The sequence below is a fragment of the Bombina bombina genome, chromosome 3 (genome assembly GCF_027579735.1).
Source record: "Bombina bombina isolate aBomBom1 chromosome 3, aBomBom1.pri, whole genome shotgun sequence".
NCBI classification, from domain to species: domain Eukaryota; kingdom Metazoa; phylum Chordata; class Amphibia; order Anura; family Bombinatoridae; genus Bombina; species Bombina bombina.
In genome coordinates, this window is record NC_069501.1 from 605,976,840 (window position 1) to 605,996,063 (window position 19,224).

At 37.1% G+C, this 19,224-nt stretch overlaps 1 protein-coding gene across 1 annotated transcript in view; it reads left to right on the forward strand.

Moving 5' to 3' along the window:
- RHCE (Rh blood group CcEe antigens) overlaps positions 1 to 19,224 on the forward strand; it is a 129,437-nt gene that overhangs the window by 78,768 nt on the left and 31,445 nt on the right. The window contains exons 3-4 of the mRNA XM_053704808.1: positions 797 to 947; positions 5,101 to 5,245. Of these exons, the coding sequence (XP_053560783.1) occupies positions 797 to 947; positions 5,101 to 5,245 (296 nt within the window). The remainder of the gene's footprint in view (positions 1 to 796; positions 948 to 5,100; positions 5,246 to 19,224) is intronic.

The window sequence follows — 19,224 nt, forward strand, 5'->3', positions numbered from 1 at the left end:
TAGATTCTATGCAGTTTTGTGAACAAATACTGGTAATAAATAACAATGCCAATATATCCTGGGTGCTCAAATGCCAAACATGAGTACTCAGGCAACAAGGGGTAGACAAGGGTTTTTTCAACCCACTACACAGACTATGTTGAACACAGTCTGTGGAACTGTATAATGATTACAAGGACATTAAGCATCTCTTACTTATGTGTAACACATTGCGCTTGTGCTACCTTTCCTGGAACATGTTAAATAAGCATGCTTGCCACATGGTTAAAGAGTACTTTTTCAGAAGCATTTTAGATTATTTTTTTTAAATGTCCCTTTAATATAGACCTGTTTCTCTATGTCACTGGTTAATCTAGCATTAACCTATAACATTAGTGCCATGTGTGCCAGTCAGAATACTGCACTGAGGAATCTACCATGCTTCTCAGGTATTGTGGAAACCAGGCCCAGCACAGTATATTACCCTTCATTCCCCCTACACTGTCATGGTGGACAGTTCTTGAGAGAGAGAATACCATGTTATACTGACATTAGTTTCTGACAGAGGTATTTTAGTACTAGGAGTCTGAGATGTGATGTGTCTATGTTAGTTCATTATTTATTTATTGTGTAACTTATTGTTATTATTAATAAATATTAATTATCAAACTTATTTTGCTTGGTCACATCATAATATTACTTAGGAAAATCTGACATAAAAGGTTGATAAACCCTTTTCTTAAAAATATTTTCCATTACATTAATGATTTAAATTTTCATAATGCATTTGTATTAATTATAGTGTCTGATTTTGCAGTTTGCTAACAGGAATAATGAGTGTATTTCCAGTCTTAATATCATCGGGGGCTCTTTTGGGAAAAGTGAATCCAGTGCAGCTCTTACTGATGACTGTCATTGAAGTGCCTTTTTTCACTATGAACAGATATGTTATGGAAAAACATCTAAAGGTAAGTGTCCCTTATCAGATGCTTGGTGACAAACCAGATTCAATTAAATCTCAGTGGTAGCAATAGTCACTTATTAAAACCATGCACATATAAAAGAGGGTTGTCTAGCCTAAAATGCAGGTGTAACAAATATGAGGTTTTTTGTATGGATCAGAATTATGGAGGTATTTTACAGCATCTTCACTGGGACTGTATGCACATCACATGACTATGTAGTATTATAGATAAGCATTTGGTTGTGAACCTACTCTACCTAGCCTGATTTGCAACCCACAGTATACCTGCCCATAATACCCGTTAGTCATCTATGCATCTGATGGCTAAAGGTGGAAAATAGCTTGTGACTCTTTGCAACTTTATATGTAAGGTTTATGCAAAAATGAAAGGAAAAATAATACCGCATCTCTTCTTATAATATGGTTAGTACAAAAAGTGTTTATTTAAAGGAGTTTTTTGGACTAATAAAATTAATAATTTTTGCAAGTATTGTGAGAAAAGACATCCCAAATGACTCTTAGACACTAACATAAGAAAGGGGAACTTCTGAATTCATCACAAATTAAACTGATAATGAAATAAAAAAGCATAATAGCTTGCGCACAAACAAGTTTTTCAAATCTGCATAGAAATTATTGTATATAATTGTGCAATGTGTTTGTTGAGATGTATTGCCAAAATTGCTGCTTTGGCTGTCATAATGATTATGTTTTTAACAATACTTTATAAAGATGCAAATAATATAAAAAAAATATTTTACCTACTCTTTTGATGCTTCTCATTTTTAGAACTAGTTGGAGTTTTAGGGGATTTTGGGAAGGGCAACAGTTAATGAATTATTTCACTATTGCTTGCATACAACTATGTGTTCAACCCTGCACTGTTCAGCTATCTCACAGTAGTGTATTACTGCATTAGAGCTAACTTTAACTATGTGTTTAAAGGGACAGTATACACCTTGAGATTTTTCTATAAAATGTTTAGTTATGTGTAAAGAAACAACTTTGCAGTATAAATTCATTATTTGTTTTGCCACCTTTTCATGCAACTTCACTCTTGTAGATTTTCTAATTCTTAAAACTTGAAACACACCCTGCTGACTCCTCAAAACTAACCCTGCTACATGTCTTTCCTAATTGGATTTAACTGATTACAACTGCAAACCAAACCATTGTATACTAATTTATTTAATCAAGCCCAGATTGGCTCCTCTAAATAAGGCAAATGGTGCTGGCTTTTGATAAACATTTTCAGTAAAAAGGATGTTAATTTGTTTTAAAAATGTTTAGACATGGTGGATATCTTTTTTCTATAGCAACACAACAGAAATTTCTTGTGATTGCAAGGTGTTTACTGTCCCTTTAACCGTTATGCAGTAAAGATAGTTAACAGCAAGCAAAAGTGCAATAGCAAAATGTTTTACACTAATTAGAGCATTTTCCTATTATAGTTTTCAGTCCATTTACTTGATAAAGTAGACTTCTATCATGAGATTTGATGTAAATCCATGGTTGTTGTTACGGCTGAAACTTCACCCCCCCCCCCCTTTTTTATTCTTTTCTCGCCTAATTCGCCTTCCCTGAACCACCTCCTGGCCCCTGTCACTAGATCTGGAACAATTCTTGCTACTGTTGTTAGATACTCAGTCGCTAATTTAGCTACATTAGACACCTCTCTTTGTACAGAAAACAACTCAGGATGTAGAAGGGGCCATCACTGTTTTGTGGGTGGTGCCATGTTGGGAGGTAGTAGGGTCACAGGTGGACGGATCATGGACGTGCCTGGGCAGTTTGTGTACATTTCTGGGTGGTCTATGGATGGGGCTAAGGAAATTCTGCTCAGAGTTAGGGACTGCCCCCCTCAAATAGGAGCAGATGGGAGGTCTGGGCCAGCCATAAACATTGGTCCAATCAGAGGTGAGGGCTCAAGATCGGTTCTATAGTGAAGAAAACAAACAGAGGTGCCTCATGGGGCAGAACATCAACAACAGAGAACAACATGGGGGGGGGGGGAAAGCCACTCACAAAGGAGCACAAGCTAGTGCTATTATAGGCGTGCTGGGGTGTCAAGCACTGCTGCAGCACCTTAGCAATAGTTACATCATTTTCTATGGGAGCTGCAATAACATCATAGCAATAGTAACATGTGACTGACTCTGTTACTTGTGGTGGTTTGCAAACTTTACCTGGACCATTTTATTTGTTTCAAGGCCAGAAGCAATTTGTCAACTACTTTTAGGCAGACAAAATCAATGCAGGTGATATAAAAAAGAAATAATCCTTTACAATAAGTTAACTGTTCCACCCCCATTAACCTGCACCACCGCTGGTCCAACCCCCAAACCAAAATTATCCAACATTGTGACATCCACTGCAGTTATAGTGAATGTGCAAACAATTGACCTTTAAGCAAAACTTACCCGATCACAATTAGATTTAGACAGTTACTCAAAGAAAAGTCTAATGTGCATATGAAAGATCACAATTTAAACATACTAAAAGCCACAATATTGCTAATATATTGGATCTATCTCTATATTCAGCATCTTAAAGAGACATGAAACCCAAAATTGTTCATTCATGATTCAATAGATCATATGATTTTAAACAACTTTCCAATATACTTCTATTATCTAATTTGCTTCATTCTCTTGTTATCCTTTGCTGAAGGAGCTGTAATGGACTACCAGGAGCTAGCTGAAAACCAATCACAAGAGGCATATATGTGTAGCCACCATCACATCAGCAGCTTCTGAGCCTACCTAGGTATATGTTTCAACAAAGGATACAAAGAGAATTAACCAAATTAGATAATAGAAATAAACTGGAAAATTGCATGCTCTATCTAAATAATGAAATAAAAAAATTGGGTTTTATGTCCCTTTAAACTACCAATTAACCTTCAGCAAGTTGTTAGTAAGCGATTGATCTTCATTGTGTTCTGTAACCTCAGAACCCCAAGGCCTCTAACATTTACACCCTCCTCCCAGTCTCCTGGTTAAGTATTGAAACAATAATGCCATTTGATACTGATATCTCAATCTATCTGTGACTGCTTCAAGTTAGCCAGCTGTCTTAAAATATATCAGCAGATCCCTGTTATTACTACAAAAGTGTGACCATTAAGTTGCAAGAGTTGCCTAGAACGGAGCCTATCCCGTTCTAGACTTTGGAGAATCTACTACAGAGCTTTGTGGATGCCATTAAAACTGATTTAAGGGAGATATTTTAAAAAACCACCACTACATAAGAATTTGAGTCTCAAATGGTGTGTGGTAAGTTTTCTGTGGGGATGCAGTGGTCTGCTAAACTGTGGGGCACAGAGAACATGGCAATTGGACAATTACATTTTGAACCTTGTTATTAAAGGGGCATTAAGCACTTTGAGATGATAATATAAAATGATAAACTGTATAAATAAAAAAAACTTTCATCAGACTTTCATTATTTATTTTGTCCCTTTTTCCTGTAATTTCATTCTGAAATTGTGAGCTTGTCCGTTGCTGTTAGAAATCGAAGTGCAGAACACTGTTATATTCCACACAGTCATTGGCTGCACATTCTAGTGACCTATTTATAACTGTCCCTTATTGACCACAGTTTAAATATTTTGTCATTATTTAAACAGCTAATGAAACTTTAAAAAAAATGCATCTACATGTTATTCTCCAACTAATCCTTTCTTTGAATACATTATTTTATCTAGCATTTATTTAGGGCAAGATTACAAGTCGTGGGGCAAATCAGTTGTGGAAAAAACGCAAACGTTATGGCTTTTTCGCATTTGGGGTTGCGCAGCTATTGAAAGTTGCAAAACAATTTATATTGCGCTTGCGTGCGTTAAGACACGTAATACAAACAGCCAATTCACGTGCGCATTCACGTATTCCCCATAGAAGTTAATGAAGAAGACAAATAGAAAAAAAAACACGCAAAAACCCTAATATGTTGCGCAACCCAGCAAGAGCTACAGATCCTTGAAACAGTATTGGTAGTCTTGAAAATACAGTGTGACGTGTGGGAGGGATGGTTGGTTGCATTGTTGGAATTAAATGGCTATAATCTGCTACCGTAATATAACAAACCTGCTTTATCTACTTAATCATGTACATGTGTTTTTAAAGCTGACTTATTTCTAATAACGCCTTTCTTCTCAGATTGATGGTCACATTAGTATGATGCATGGCCACATATTTGGGGCATATTTTGGACTCTCTGCATCATGGGTTATCTCCAAACATTCTCTAAGTGATGAAAAAAGAGAAAAATCTGAAACTATCTCAGATCTGTTTTCTATGCTTGGTAAGACTTTAATACATTGTTAAAAAATAATAATTCCCAAATGGGATTTGAAAGCTGTTCAAATATATTGATCCTATTGACTACTTATCTTCTTCAAACTCTCTGTTAAATGTCTAACAGCTAGATTACGAGTTTGGCGTTATGAGTGAAAAAGTAGCATTATGGCCCATAGCGCTTCATATTCCCTAACGCTGCTATTACGAGTCTTGTCGGTATAGGTGTACCGCACACCTTTTAGCCTGTCACGCAACATCAGTACCGCACTTTTAAAAAAGTCATTTTTCAATGGGACTCCCATAGGGCCAGTATTACGAGTTTTCCTGGGAGGGCAAAAAGTGAGTGGTACACTCTATAACCACAGATCCGTACCGCCATCTAAAGTCAGTAGTTATGAGTTTAACGTTACAAAGCTGTACCATAAAACTCATAACTAAAGTGTTAAAAAGTACACTAACACCCATAAACTACCTATTAACCCCTAAACCGAGGCCCTCCCGCATACAACGAAATATACTAAAATAAACTATTAACCCCTAAATCCAACGCCCCCCTAATTTTATATTAAAATTACAATTTCCCTATCTTAAATTAAATTAAAACTTACTTGTCAAATTAAATAAATTAATTTTAAACTAACAATTAAACTAAGATAATTATTAAACTACAATTAAACTAACTACCAATTAAATTAAACTAAACTACACATTAAGAACATCCTAACACTACTCTAAAAATTACTAAAAAAAAAAAAAAACTAAATTACAAAAAACAAAAACACTAAATTATGAAAAATAAGAAACAAATTATCAAAAATAAAAAAGAATTACACCTAATCTAATAGCCCTATCAAAATAAAAAAGCCCCCCCAAAATAAAAAAACTCCTAGCCTACAATAAACTACCAATGGCCCTTAAAAGGGCCTTTTGTGGGGCATTTCCCCAAAGATAACAGCTCTTTTACCTGTAAAAAAAAAAATACAACCCCCCCAACAGTAAAACCCACCACCCCCACAACCAACCCCCCCAAATAAAATAACTATCTAAAAAAACTAAGCTCCCCATTGCCCTGAAAAGGGCATTTGTATGGGCATTGTCCTTAAAAGGGCATTTAGCTCTTTTACATGCCCAGACCCTAAACTAAAAATAAAACCCACCAAATAAAACCTTAAAAAAACCTAACACTAACCCCGACAATCCACTTACAGTTCTTGAAGTCCCGCTTAAAGGATCCATCCAGCCGGCGAAGTCATCATCCATGCGGCAAGAAGTCTTCATCCAAGTGGCCTCATCGATCTTCATCCAGTCATCGAAGTCCTTATCCAGATGGCAAGAAGTCTTCATCCAGACGGCATCTTCTATCTTCATCCATCCGGCGCAGAGCGGATCCATCCTGAAGACATCCGGCGCGGAGCATCCTCTTCATACGGTCTCCGCCGTACACTGGAACTTCAATGCATGTGACGTAATCCAAGATGGCGTCCCTTGTATTCCTATTGGCTGAAAGATTTCAATCAGCCAATAGGTTTAGAGCTGCTAAAATCCTATTGGCTGTTCCAATTAGCCAATAGGATTAGAGCTGCTCATCCTATCGGCTGATTGGAACAGCCAATAGGATTTTAGCAGCTCTAATCCTATTGGCTGATTGAAATCTTTCAGCCAATAGGAATGCAAAGGAGGCCAACTTGGATGACGTCACTTGCATTGAAGTTCCACTGTGCGGAGAGACCATATGAAGAGGATGCTCCACGCTGGATGTCTTCAGGATGGACCCGCTCCGTGCCGGATGGATTATTATTATTATTATCGGTTATTTGTAGAGCGCCAATAGATGGATGAAGATAGAAGATGCTGTCTGGATGAAGACTTCTTGCCACCTGGATGAGGACTTCGCCGCCTGGATGAAGATGGAAGAGGACGCCCGGATGAAGACTTCTTGCCGCCTGGATGAGGATCCTTCAAGCGGGACTGTAAGTGGATTGTCGGGGGTTAGTGTTAGTTTTTTTTAAAGTTTTTTTTGGGTGGGTTTCATTTTTAGTTTAGGGTATGGGCATGTAAAAGAGCTAAATGCCCTTTTAAGGGCAATGCCCATACAAATGCCCTTTTCAGGGCAATGGGGAGCTTAGTTTTTTTTATATAGTTATTTTATTTGAGGGGGTTGGTTGTGGGGGTGGTGGGTTTTACTGTTGGGGGGGTTGTATTTTTTTACAGGTAAAAGAACTGTTATGTTTGGGGCAATGCCCCACAAAAGGCCATTTTAAGGGCCATTGGTAGTTTATTGTAGGCTAGGTTTTTTTTATTTTAGGGGGCTTTTTATTTTGATAGGGCTATTAGATCAGGTGTAATTCTTTTTTATTTTTGATAATTTGTTTCTTATTTTTTGTAATTTAGTGTTTGTTTTTTTATGTAATTTAGTTATTTTTATTTTTTAGTAATTTAAGTGTTTATTATATTTTGTAATGTTAGGTTTTAGTGTAAGGCAGGTTAGGTTTTATTTCACAGGTAAGTTTTTATTTATTTTAACTAGGTAGTTAATAACTATTTACTAACTAGTCTACCTAGTTAAAATAAATACAAACTTACCTGTGAAATAAAAATAAAACCTAAGCTAGCTACAATATAACTATTAATATTATTGTAGCTAGCTTAGGTTTTATTTCACAGGTAAGTTTTTGTTTAGTTTAAAATATGTATTATTTAGTTAATAATTGTAACTTTAGTTTAGCTGTATTTTAATTATATTAAAGTTAGGGTGTGTTAGGCTTAGGGTTACGTTAGGGTTAATAGATTTATTTAGTGGTAGTGATGTGGGAGGCCAGAGGTTTAGGGTTTAATAACTTTAGTATAGTGGCGGCGACATCGGGAGCAGCAGATTAGGGGTTAATAGTTTTATGTAGGTGGCGGCGATGTTGTGGGTGGCAGATTAGGGGTTAATAACTGTATGTAGGTGGCGGCGATATTGGGGGGCAGATTAGGGGTGTTTAGACTAAGGGTTTATGTTAGGGTGTTAGGTTTAAACATAACTTTTTATTTCCCCATAGACTTCAATGGGGCTGCGTTATGGAGCATTTGTTTCCGCGATCACAGGTGTTAGGCATTTTTTTGCCAGCTCTCCCCATTGATGTCTATGGGGAAATTGTGCACAAGCACGTCAAAGCAGCGCTTGTTTTCGGTGCGGTATGGAGCTCAACGCAACCATTTCGCCCACACAAGCCTGCTTTTTTAAAACACGTAATACCAGCACTTTAGGGAGGTGAAATAACGCTGCTTTTGTCGTTAAAATCCCTATAGCGCTCAAAACTCGTAATCTAGCTGATAGATAGTATTGACAAAAGATGAATCAACCAGCACTCAAGCATTTGAGATAAAACTGAGGCAACATTTATAGGCCAAGGGAGAAAATTTGAGAAAAACATTTTGGGCAAGATGAATGGAAAGAAAATTAGACATCAAAAAAGATACAACGTGGGGATTAAACATGGGATACTAATTAAAATAGGGGATAGTGTGTGAATAAAAGAAAATAAATATAGAGAATATATTTATATTGTAAAAAAATTCAAATAGATTACTAGGTCAAAATGAGTCCATATATGTTAAATGTTTGTAAACCCATTGGTCTTTCTGAAGGGACATGAATCCCACATTTTTCTTTCATGATTTAAATAGAACATGTCATTTTAAACAGCTTTCCATTTTACTTCTGTTATCTAATTTGTTTTGTTCTGTTGGTATCCTTTGTTGAAAATTATACCTAAGTAGGCTCAGGAGCTTCTAATTGGTGGCTGCACATATAATCCTCAGATTATTGGCTCACCTATATGCATTGCTGTTTCTTCAACAAAGGATACAAAAAAATAAAGCAAATTAGATTATAGAAGTAAATTAGAAAGTTGTTTAAAATTGTATTCTCTATTTAATTTTTTTTTGTGTTTCATGTCCTTTTAAAGAAAATCTGCCATGCGTCATAAATTGTTGTCCAATTCCAGTCTTTGATTAAGTAAAACATTTAAGGTAACTTTAAACATATTTTTTTGATAAATTATGTTTTATAAATATTTAAACAGTCCAATTATACACCCTCACAAAAACCTTTTTAGTTTGTTACCTCCTAGTCTACCTAGTTTGTTGTGACCAATCATATGTTAGATGTAAATAAGCTCATGCACTGCTCAAAGCAATCATGTATTTTGTGGAAGGGTCAATAAATATAGTGGGGAATTACTTTTGAGTTTAATGCTTCTTTAAATACATTTCGTTCTAGATAATTCAGTTAGGCAGTAATTTTGATTTACTAGCTTGTCCTCAGAGAGTGCTATATTAAAAACCAGGATAAGTATTGACTGTCAAAGACTGAAACCTGTATTCTAGCATTTTAGCTTATTAAATATTGTTTCTCATAATTCTTACTACTTGACTCTTGTTAATGCAATAAGCAATGCAATGACACTAATATAAAGGAGTAATGATATCCATTAAACATTTTTTTAGAATATGCCATGATAAAAAATTTTAAACAGATTTGTTTTTTATAAAGGCGTTATTTTGGTTATCATTAATCCCAATTAAAATAAATATTTGAGAATAGTTCAACAGCAGGGATTAAATCACTGGAATTTTTAAAACATAATTTATGCCTGATAAATCCACGATCCATTACCTTTCCTGACCACAAGGAGGAGGCAAAGATTTCCAAACTCCAAGAGATCTATAAAACCCCTCTCACTTTAATAGAAACTAGTCTGATGTATAACCAAGCAAAAAAAGGTAGGAAAAGGGATTAAGAACCAAAAAAAATAAGAGTAGGGAAAAAAGATATGCCAAAAATAAATAACCATTAACAACAGGGTGGGGTTTCATGGACTCTCACCACCTTGAGAGTCCACAATCCATTACTCCTGCAAATTAATACCCAAGATGTTGAATCCATGAGTAATGAAAAGGAAGGGTAGGATAGAAAAACATCTTTTTTCACAAAGAAACTAAATCCCTCAACCCGGCCCAAAAAATATTCTCTTTTATTATTTTTTCACGCACTTAAAATATCCTATAGGCAAAAACTATTAAGCTAATACAACTACTTTCCTACTAAGGGCTGCCTCAGAAGAAGCACACACATCAAAATGTTAGAATTTAGTAAAAGTATGCAAAGAATACCAAGTAGCTGCTTTGTACATTTGAATAATAGGAGCCTCACTCTTAAAGACCCAGGAAGTAGCCACAGACCTGGTAGGATGGGCCGTAATCCATTTTGGTGGAGACTGTCCCATCTCCAAGTAAGCTTTATCAATCAAAAGCTTCAATCAGGAAGCCAAAGAAACAGCAGAAGCTTTCTGCCCTCATCTGGAACCTGATAAAAGAACAAACTAGAAGTTTGTCTAAAATCCTTAGTAGCATCAACATAATACTTCAAGGCTCTAACAACATTCATATTATGTGGAAGCCTCTCAGTCTTTGGATTAGGACATAAAGGGACAACAATTTCCAGACTAATGTAACCCCATGATACCACCTGAGGTAAAAAGTCAAACTTAAAAATGGATTGAAAATAAGATAAGGAGGATCACAAGAAAAAGCAGACAATTCAGATACTGTTCTAGCAGAAAAGATCGCTAAAAGGTACAAAACTTTCCAAGAAAGTATCTTAATATCCACTTTATTCATAGACTAAAAAGGGGGAGCCTAGAAGACTTTTAACACCAAGTTAAGATTCCAGGGAGGAGAAATTAGTTTGATCACAGGCTTAATCTGTGTTCCTATGAAACAAAACTAAAAGTGCAGCTATGCCCTTTTCCAAACCATCCTGTAAGAATTACAAATTTCTAGTAATTTTAAAAGAATGCCAGGAAAAGCCTGATCCATGCAACAAGAAATTAAAGCCTTCCAGACCTTGTTATAAATCTTCCTTATCACAAACATACAAGTCTGGATCAAAGTCTAAATCACAGAATTTCGGGAAACCTCAATGCTTAAGAACTAACCATTCAATCTCCATGCCATCAAGCTTAGAAATTTGAGATCCAAATGGAAAAACGACCTCGAGACAGAAGGTCTGGTTGTAGAGGAAGAGACCAAGGAGGGCAACTGGACATCTGAACCAGATCTGCATACCAGATCCTGCGAGGCAAAGCTGCAGCAATCAGGATTACTGATGAGCTCTCTCGCCTTATCTTGGAAATCACTCTGGGAAGAAGAACAGATAAGCTAGCTGGAATGATCAATGAGCTACAAGAGCATCCACAAAATCTGCCTGAGGGACCCTGGACCTCGCAAAGTACCTAAGAATTTGTTGTTTACCCAAGAAGCCATCAGAAATATCTTGGGGAGGCTCCAAAGACCCAAAATTGCTCCCAGTTTCTCACTCTTGAAATATGAACTGCAGAAATCAGACAAGAATTGGCTTTTGCCCATGAGAGAATTCAAGACACTTCCCTCATGGCTAGGGAAGTGTGTGTTCCCCTCTGATGATTGATATAGGCCACTGCTGTGACATTGTCTGATTCAAAACAGAGCTGAGACTCCTTGTTCAGCAAAAGCCAAGTCTGAAGAGCTCTGAAAATAGCATGGAGTTATAGAATATTTATTGGCAACCTCGCCTCCCAATGAGCCCAAACCCCTTGTGTGCTCAGAGTCCCTAAAAAAGCTCCCCAACCAGAAAAACTTGCATCTGTGATCTAGAAAAATCTTTTGAGACAGCTGAGTGTGATCCCTGCACCACTGACAAAGCATACAAAGCTGAAAAGGTCTCATGTAAAATAGAACAAATAAAATTCTATCTGAAGCTGCAATCAAAAGGCCCAGCACTTCCATACAACAGAATGAAAAGAGAGAGACTGAGAGCTCAGACAGGCTGACAACCATTTTAGCATTCTCTGATCTGTTAGAGAAAGACTCATGGAAAATCGATCTTCCAACCATGTTGTTGAGATTCTGCTAAATGTAAAGATGGAGCTTGAAGATATTGTCCAGGTAAGGAAACACTAAAATACCCTGAAATCTGATCACAGACAGTAGGGCACCTGAAACCTTTGAGAAAATTCTTGGCGATGTAGCCAGACCAAATGGTAGAGCATAAAACTGAAAATGCTTGTCTAGAAAGGCAATCTTCAAAAACTGGAAATGTTCCTTGTGAGTTGTAACATGACAATAAGCATCCTTTAAACCTATTGTAGACATAAAATGACCTTGCTGAATAAAAGGCAGAATATTCCAAATAGTTTCCATTTCGAAAGTAGGAATTCTGACAAACTTGTTCAGAACATTTAGATCCATAACTGGCCTGAAAGTTCCATCCTTCTTTGGAACAATGAAGAGATTCTAGCACTGAAACTGACTGAAAAAAGGCTTGGTCCTTCAAGGGATCCCTTGGATCATTGCAGAGATACAAAAAAATCTTCCTCTAGGAGGCCTTGTTCAAAACCTATCCGATAAGCCTGAGAAACTATATTTACAAACTGAAGCCAAGCCTCCTGAAAAAGACGTAACCTGCCCCTTACCAGATCCTTTAGATTGGGGGCTGCACCTTCATGCAGACTTGGAAGTAGGGGTGGATTTTTTGGCTTGTTTACATCTGTTTCCATTAGTACTAGGCCTCTAGGCTGGGCCAGAGGAGCTTTGATTCTGAGAGGATGAATCAACTTTCGGTTTCTTGTTCGGATAAAAGGAAAGAAATAATTGAAGGCTTTATATTTTCCCTTGACTTCTTGTCGATACCATTTCTGATGTGCAACAGAACAGGACGCATTTGTCTATAATGTTCTTCAGTTGTGATGGTCTTAAAAAAGGTCTAAACAAGGAGTGAAATGTTGACCTTATGTAAAGATTGGACATCTGTGGTATATAATAAAGATTGAATATTTGAATACCCACTAAGACCTGTGAGTGCCTCCTTCTAGAAAACTTGTTTATGACATAACCAAATGGGAGACAGCACCCAGGCATATGATTAAAGGATTAATATACACACCGTAAAAGCTGTTTACATTTAAAATTAAACTAACACGGCAGTATCAGTTCTAAATTTCAAAATAATGTTCACTAAATGATAAGGATAATTCCCACAGGTCTGTTGGTGGTGAGGGACATGCCTCTGCAAGGCAAGAAAATCATAATTTATGTGAGAACTTACCTGATAAATTAATTTCTTTCATATTGGCAAGAGTCCATGAGCTAGTGACGTATGGGATATACAATCCTACCAGGAGGGGCAAAGTTACCCAAACCTCAAAATGCCTATAAATACACCCCTCACCACACCCACAATTCAGTTTAACAAATAACCAAGTAGTGGGGTGATAGAAAAAGGAGTAAAAAGCATCAAAAAAAGAACTGGAAATATAATTGTGCTTTATACAAAAAAACATAACCACCATAAAAAGGGTGGGTCTCATGGACTCTTGCCAGTATGAAAGAAATGAATTTATCAGGTAAGTTCTTACATAAATTATGTTTTCTTTCATGTAATTGGCATGAGTCCATGAGCTAGTGACGTATGGGATAGTAATACCCAAGATGTGGTACTCCACAGAAGAGTCAATAGAGAGGGAGGGATACAAATATAAACAGCCATTTTCTGCTGAAAAAATTAAATCCACATCCAAAAAAATAAGTTTTTCTCATAACTGAAAAGAAAAAACTTAAAACATAAGCAAAGGAATCAAACTGAAACAGCTGCCTTAAGAACTTTTCTACCAAAAACTGCTTCCAAAGAGGCAAATACATCAAAATGGTAAAATTTAGTAAATGTATGCAAAGAAGACCAAGTTGCTGCTTTGCAAATATGATCAACTGAAGCTTCATTCTTAAAAGCCCACGAAGTGGAAACTGATCTAGTAGAATGAGCTGTGATTCTCTGAGGCGGGGCCTGACCCTTCTTCAAATAAGCCTGATGTATCAAAAAGCTTTAACCAGGATGCCAAGGAAATGGCAGAAGCTTTCTGACCTTTCCTAGGACCAGAAAAGACAACAAATAGACTAGAAGTCTTCCTGAAATCTTTAGTAGCTTCAACATAATATTTCAAAGCTTTTACAACATCCAGAGAATGTAAGGATCTCTCCAAAGAATTCTTAGGATTAGGACACAAAGAGGGAACAACAATTTCCCTATTAATGTTGTTAGAATTCACAACTTTAGGTAAAAATTTAAATGAAGTCCGCAAAACTGCCTTATCCTGATGGAAAATCAGAAAAGGAGACTCACAAGAAAGAGCAGATAATTCGGAAACTCTTCTAGCAGAAGAGATAGCCAAAAGGAACAACACTTTCCAAGAAAGTAGTTTAATATCTAAAGAATGCATAGGCTCAAAAGGAGGAGCCTGTAAAGCCTTCAAAACCAAATTAAGACTCCAAGGAGGAGAGATTGATTTAATGACAGGCTTGATATGGACCAAAGCCTGCACAAAACAGTGAATATCAGGAAGCTTAGCAATCTTTCTGTGAAATAAAACAGAAAGAGCAGAGATTTGTACCTTCAATGAACTTGCAGACAAACCTTTATCCAAACCATCCTGAAGAAACTGTAAAATTCTAGGAATTCTAAAAGAATGCCAGGAGAATTTATGAGAAGAACACCATGAAATATAAGTCTTCCAAACCTCAATAATAAATCTTCCTAGAAACAGATTTACAAGTCTGTGACATAGTATCAATCACTGAGTCAGAGAAACCTCTATGACTAAGAACTAAGCATTCAATTTCCATACCTTCAAATTTAACGATTTGAGATCCTGATGGAAAAACGGTCCTTGAGACAGAAGGTCTGGTCTTAAAGGAAGTGGCCAAGGTTGGCAACTGGACATCCGGACAAGATCTGCATACCAGAACCTGTGAGGCCATGCTGGTGCTACCAGAAACACAAATGATTGTTCCATGATGATCTTGGAGATCACTCTTGGAAGAAGAACTAGAGACAGAAGATATAAGCAGGTTGGTAAAAACAAGGAACTGCTAACGCATCCACCGACTCTGCCTGAGGATCCCTGAACCTGGACAAGTACCTGGGAAGTTTCTTGTTTAGATGAGAAGCCATCAGATCTATTTCTGGAAGACCCCACATCTGAACAATCTGAAAAAACACATCTGGATGGAGAGACCACTCCCCCGGTTGTAAAGTCTGACGGCTGAGATAATCCGCTTCCCAATTGTCTACACCTGGGATATGTACTGCAGAAATTAGGCAAGAGCTGGATTCCGCCCAAGAAAGTATCCGAGATACTTCTTTCATAGCTAGGGGACTGTGAGTCCCACCCTGATGATTGACATATGCCACAGTTGTGATATTGTCTGTCTGAAAACAAATGAATGGTTCTCTCTTCAACAGAGGCCAAACCTGAAGAGCCCTGAAAATAGCATGAAGTTGTAAAATATTTATTGGTAACCTCGCCTCTTGAGATTTCCAAACCCCTTGTGCTGTCAGAGATCCCCAGACAGCTCCCCAACCTGAAAGACTTGCATCTGTTGTGATTGCAGTCCAGGTTGGACGAACAAAAGAGGCCCCTTGAACTATTCGATGGTGATCTAACCTCCAAGTCAGAGAGAGTCGAACATTAGGATTTAAGGATATTAATTGTAATATCCTTTTATAATCCCTGCACCATTGATTCAGCATACAAAGCTGAAGAGGTCTCATATGAAAATGAGCAAAGGGGATTGCGTCCGATGCTGCAGTCATGAGACCTAAAACTTCCATGCACATAGCCGCTGAAGGGAATGATTGAGACTGAAGGTTTCGACAAGCTGAAACCAATTTTATTTGTCTCTTGTCTGTTAGAGACAGAGTCATGGACACTGAATCTATCTGGAAACCTAAAAAGGTTACCCTTGTCTGAGGAATCAATGAACTTTTTGGTAAATTGATCCTCCAACCATGTCTTTGAAGAAACAACACTAGTTGATTTGTGTGAGTTTCGGCAGAATGTAAAGACTGAGCTAGTACCAAGATATCGTCCAAATAAGGAAACACTGCAATACCCCGTTCTCTGATTACAGAGAGTAGGGCACTGAGAACCTTTGAAAAAATTATTGGAGCTGTCGCTAGGCCAAATGGAAGAGCGACAAATTGGTAATGCTTGTCTAGAAAAGAGAATCTCAGAAACCGATAGTGGTCTGGATGAATCCGAATATGCATCCTGTAAGTCTATCATGGACATATAATGACCTTGCTGAACAAAAGTCAGAATAGTCCTTGTAGTCACCATTTTGAAAGTTGGCACTCTTACAAAACGATTCAAAATTTTCAGATCCAGAACTGGCCTGAATTAATTTTCTTTTTTTGGGACAATGAATAGATTTGAATAAAACCCCAGACCCTGTTCCTGAAACTGAACTGGTATGATTACCCCTGAAAGCTCTAGATCTGAAACACACTTCAGAGAAGTCTGAGCCTACACTGGATTTGCTGGAATGTGTGAGAGTAAAAATTCTTCTCACAGGAGGTCTTACTCTGAAACCTATTCAATACCCTTGATAGACAATACTCTGAATCCATTGATTTTGGACAGAATCTGCCCAAATGTTTTAGAAAATTTTTAATCTGCCCCCCAACAGCTGAGCTGGAATGAGGGCCGCACCTTCATGTGGACTTGGGGGCTGGCTTTGGTTTCTTAAAAGGCTTAGATTTATTCCAACTTGAAGAAGGTTTCCAATTGGAACCAGATTCTTTGGGGGAAGGATTGGCTTTCTGTTCCTTATTCTGTCGAAAAGAACGAAAATTATTAGAAGCTTTAGATTTATCCTTGGATCTTTTATCCTGAGGTAAAAAACTCCCTTCCCCCCGGTGACAGTTGAAATAATTGAGAGCCAAATAAATTGTTACCTTGGAAAGAAAGAGATAGTAATCTAGACTTAGATACCATGTCAGCATTCCAATATTTGAGCCACAAAGATCTTCCAGCTAAAATAGCTAAAGACATAGATTTAACATCAATATTGATGATATCAAAAATAGCATCACAGATAAAATGATTAGCATGTTGAAGCAAGCGAACAATGCTAGACAAATCAGGATCTGTTTCCTGTTGCGCTAAGCTTTCCAACCAAAAAATTGATGCAGCTGCAACATCAGCCATGGATATAGCAGGCCTAAGAATGTAGCCAGAAAATAAATAAGCTTTCCAAGATTCAAGTTTCCTATCTAAAAAAGTACATCTTCCATAGGAATAGTAGTACGTTTGGCAAGAGTAGAAATAGCCCCATCAACATTGGGGATTTTTTTTCCCAAAACTCCAATCTAACTGCTGGCAAAGGATACAACTTTTTAAACCTAGAAGAAGGAATAAAAGAAGTACCAGGCCTATTCCATTCCTTTGAAATCATATCAGAAATAGCATTAGGAACTTGAAAAACCTCTGGAGTAACCACAGGAGTTTTATAAACAGAATTTAAACGTTTACTAGTTTTAGTATCAAGAGGACTAGTTTCCTCAATATCCAAAGTAATCAACACCTCTTTTAACAAGGAACAAATATACTCCATCTTAAAGAGATAAGTAGATTTGTCAGCATAGCCATATAAGAAAATTATCAATTTCCTTATATGGCAGTTTCAGGAATGGGACAAAATGCAAACAGCATAGCCCTCTGAGCATAAAAAAGGCAAGAGGCATATAGGAAGTGGGGTTTAAATAATGAAATTATTTGGCGCCATGTATGGTGCGCAACGCAAAATGAAATTTTTTGGCGCTAACAACATCTGGAAATGATGCAACTCACGTCATGGCAGAAGCAACCTTGTGCAAGGAAACCTGGCGTCAACTAAGACGTAGGAAATTATTAATTTGCGTCAACGAACGTACCTTCGCACCAAAAAAATTCTCATGCTAAGAATGACGCAATAAATATCAGCATTTTGCAACCTCGCGAGCCTAATTTTGCCTGCAAAAATTATTGAAAAAGCAGTCAATTTAAAGAAAAGACTATACCCCAGGTAAGAATAAATAACTTCCTAAATATGTTTCCTAATTTTGAAACTGATAGTCTGCAAAAGAAAATATACATAAACCTGACTCATGGCAAATATAAGTACAATACATATATTTAAAACTTTATATTAATACATAAAGTGCCGAACCATAGCTGAGAGTGTCTTAAGTAATGAAAACATACTTACCAAAAGACACCTATCCACATATAGCAGATAGCCAAACCAGTACTGAAAAAGTATCAGTAGAGGTAATGGAATATGAGAGTATATCTTCGATCTGAAAAGGGAGGTAGGAGATGAATCTTTACAACCAATAACAGAGAACCTTTGAAAAGATTTCCTGTGAGGAAAAGCATATAATCTATAGGTGATACTCTCTTCACATCCCTCTGACAAACACTGTACTCTGAGAGGAGTCGGGCTTCAAAATGCTGAGAAGCGCATATCACAGAAGAAAATCAAGCGCAACTTTACCACCAAATAATATAAAAATACCAAACATCACAAAACAAAATCAAAGTGAAATAAATGTGATGACTCAAAAGAATCATAAAAGCAACATAAATAGAACGGGAAAAAAAAACGAAAAAACGAAAAAAAAAGTTCATATAAGGATATGCGTATTCTTGCTGAGAATCTTCTGTTTCTTTGTATCCTTAGAATCTCTCAGAGAAAAGAGAAAGAAATTGCAACATAGTGTGATTCTGTAACAATATCCAGAATATATACCAAGCTTGTGGCCAAATGACTACTCACATGGATTAGAGCTTATGCCCAAGCTCAAGGAAATGCGCACACCCACTTTATACTGGTGGGTAAACAGTACTCTCACGGCAAAGTAGTATAAAAGAATTTATTAAAATACAATAAAAGCGTCATAAATGCTTAACATAACACCTATCACAGAGGTTAATAGAGCAGTAAATGCTTATTATTGCTCACAAAAGCAAACTCCACTGAAGGATGCAAGCGGATTCGGGCAGCAGAAATTTAACCGCTAAACCGTCCAACCTGACCACAGGTGGGAGTAGCTCCTCCTTCCGGTGCAAGAGCAAGTGTAGAGAC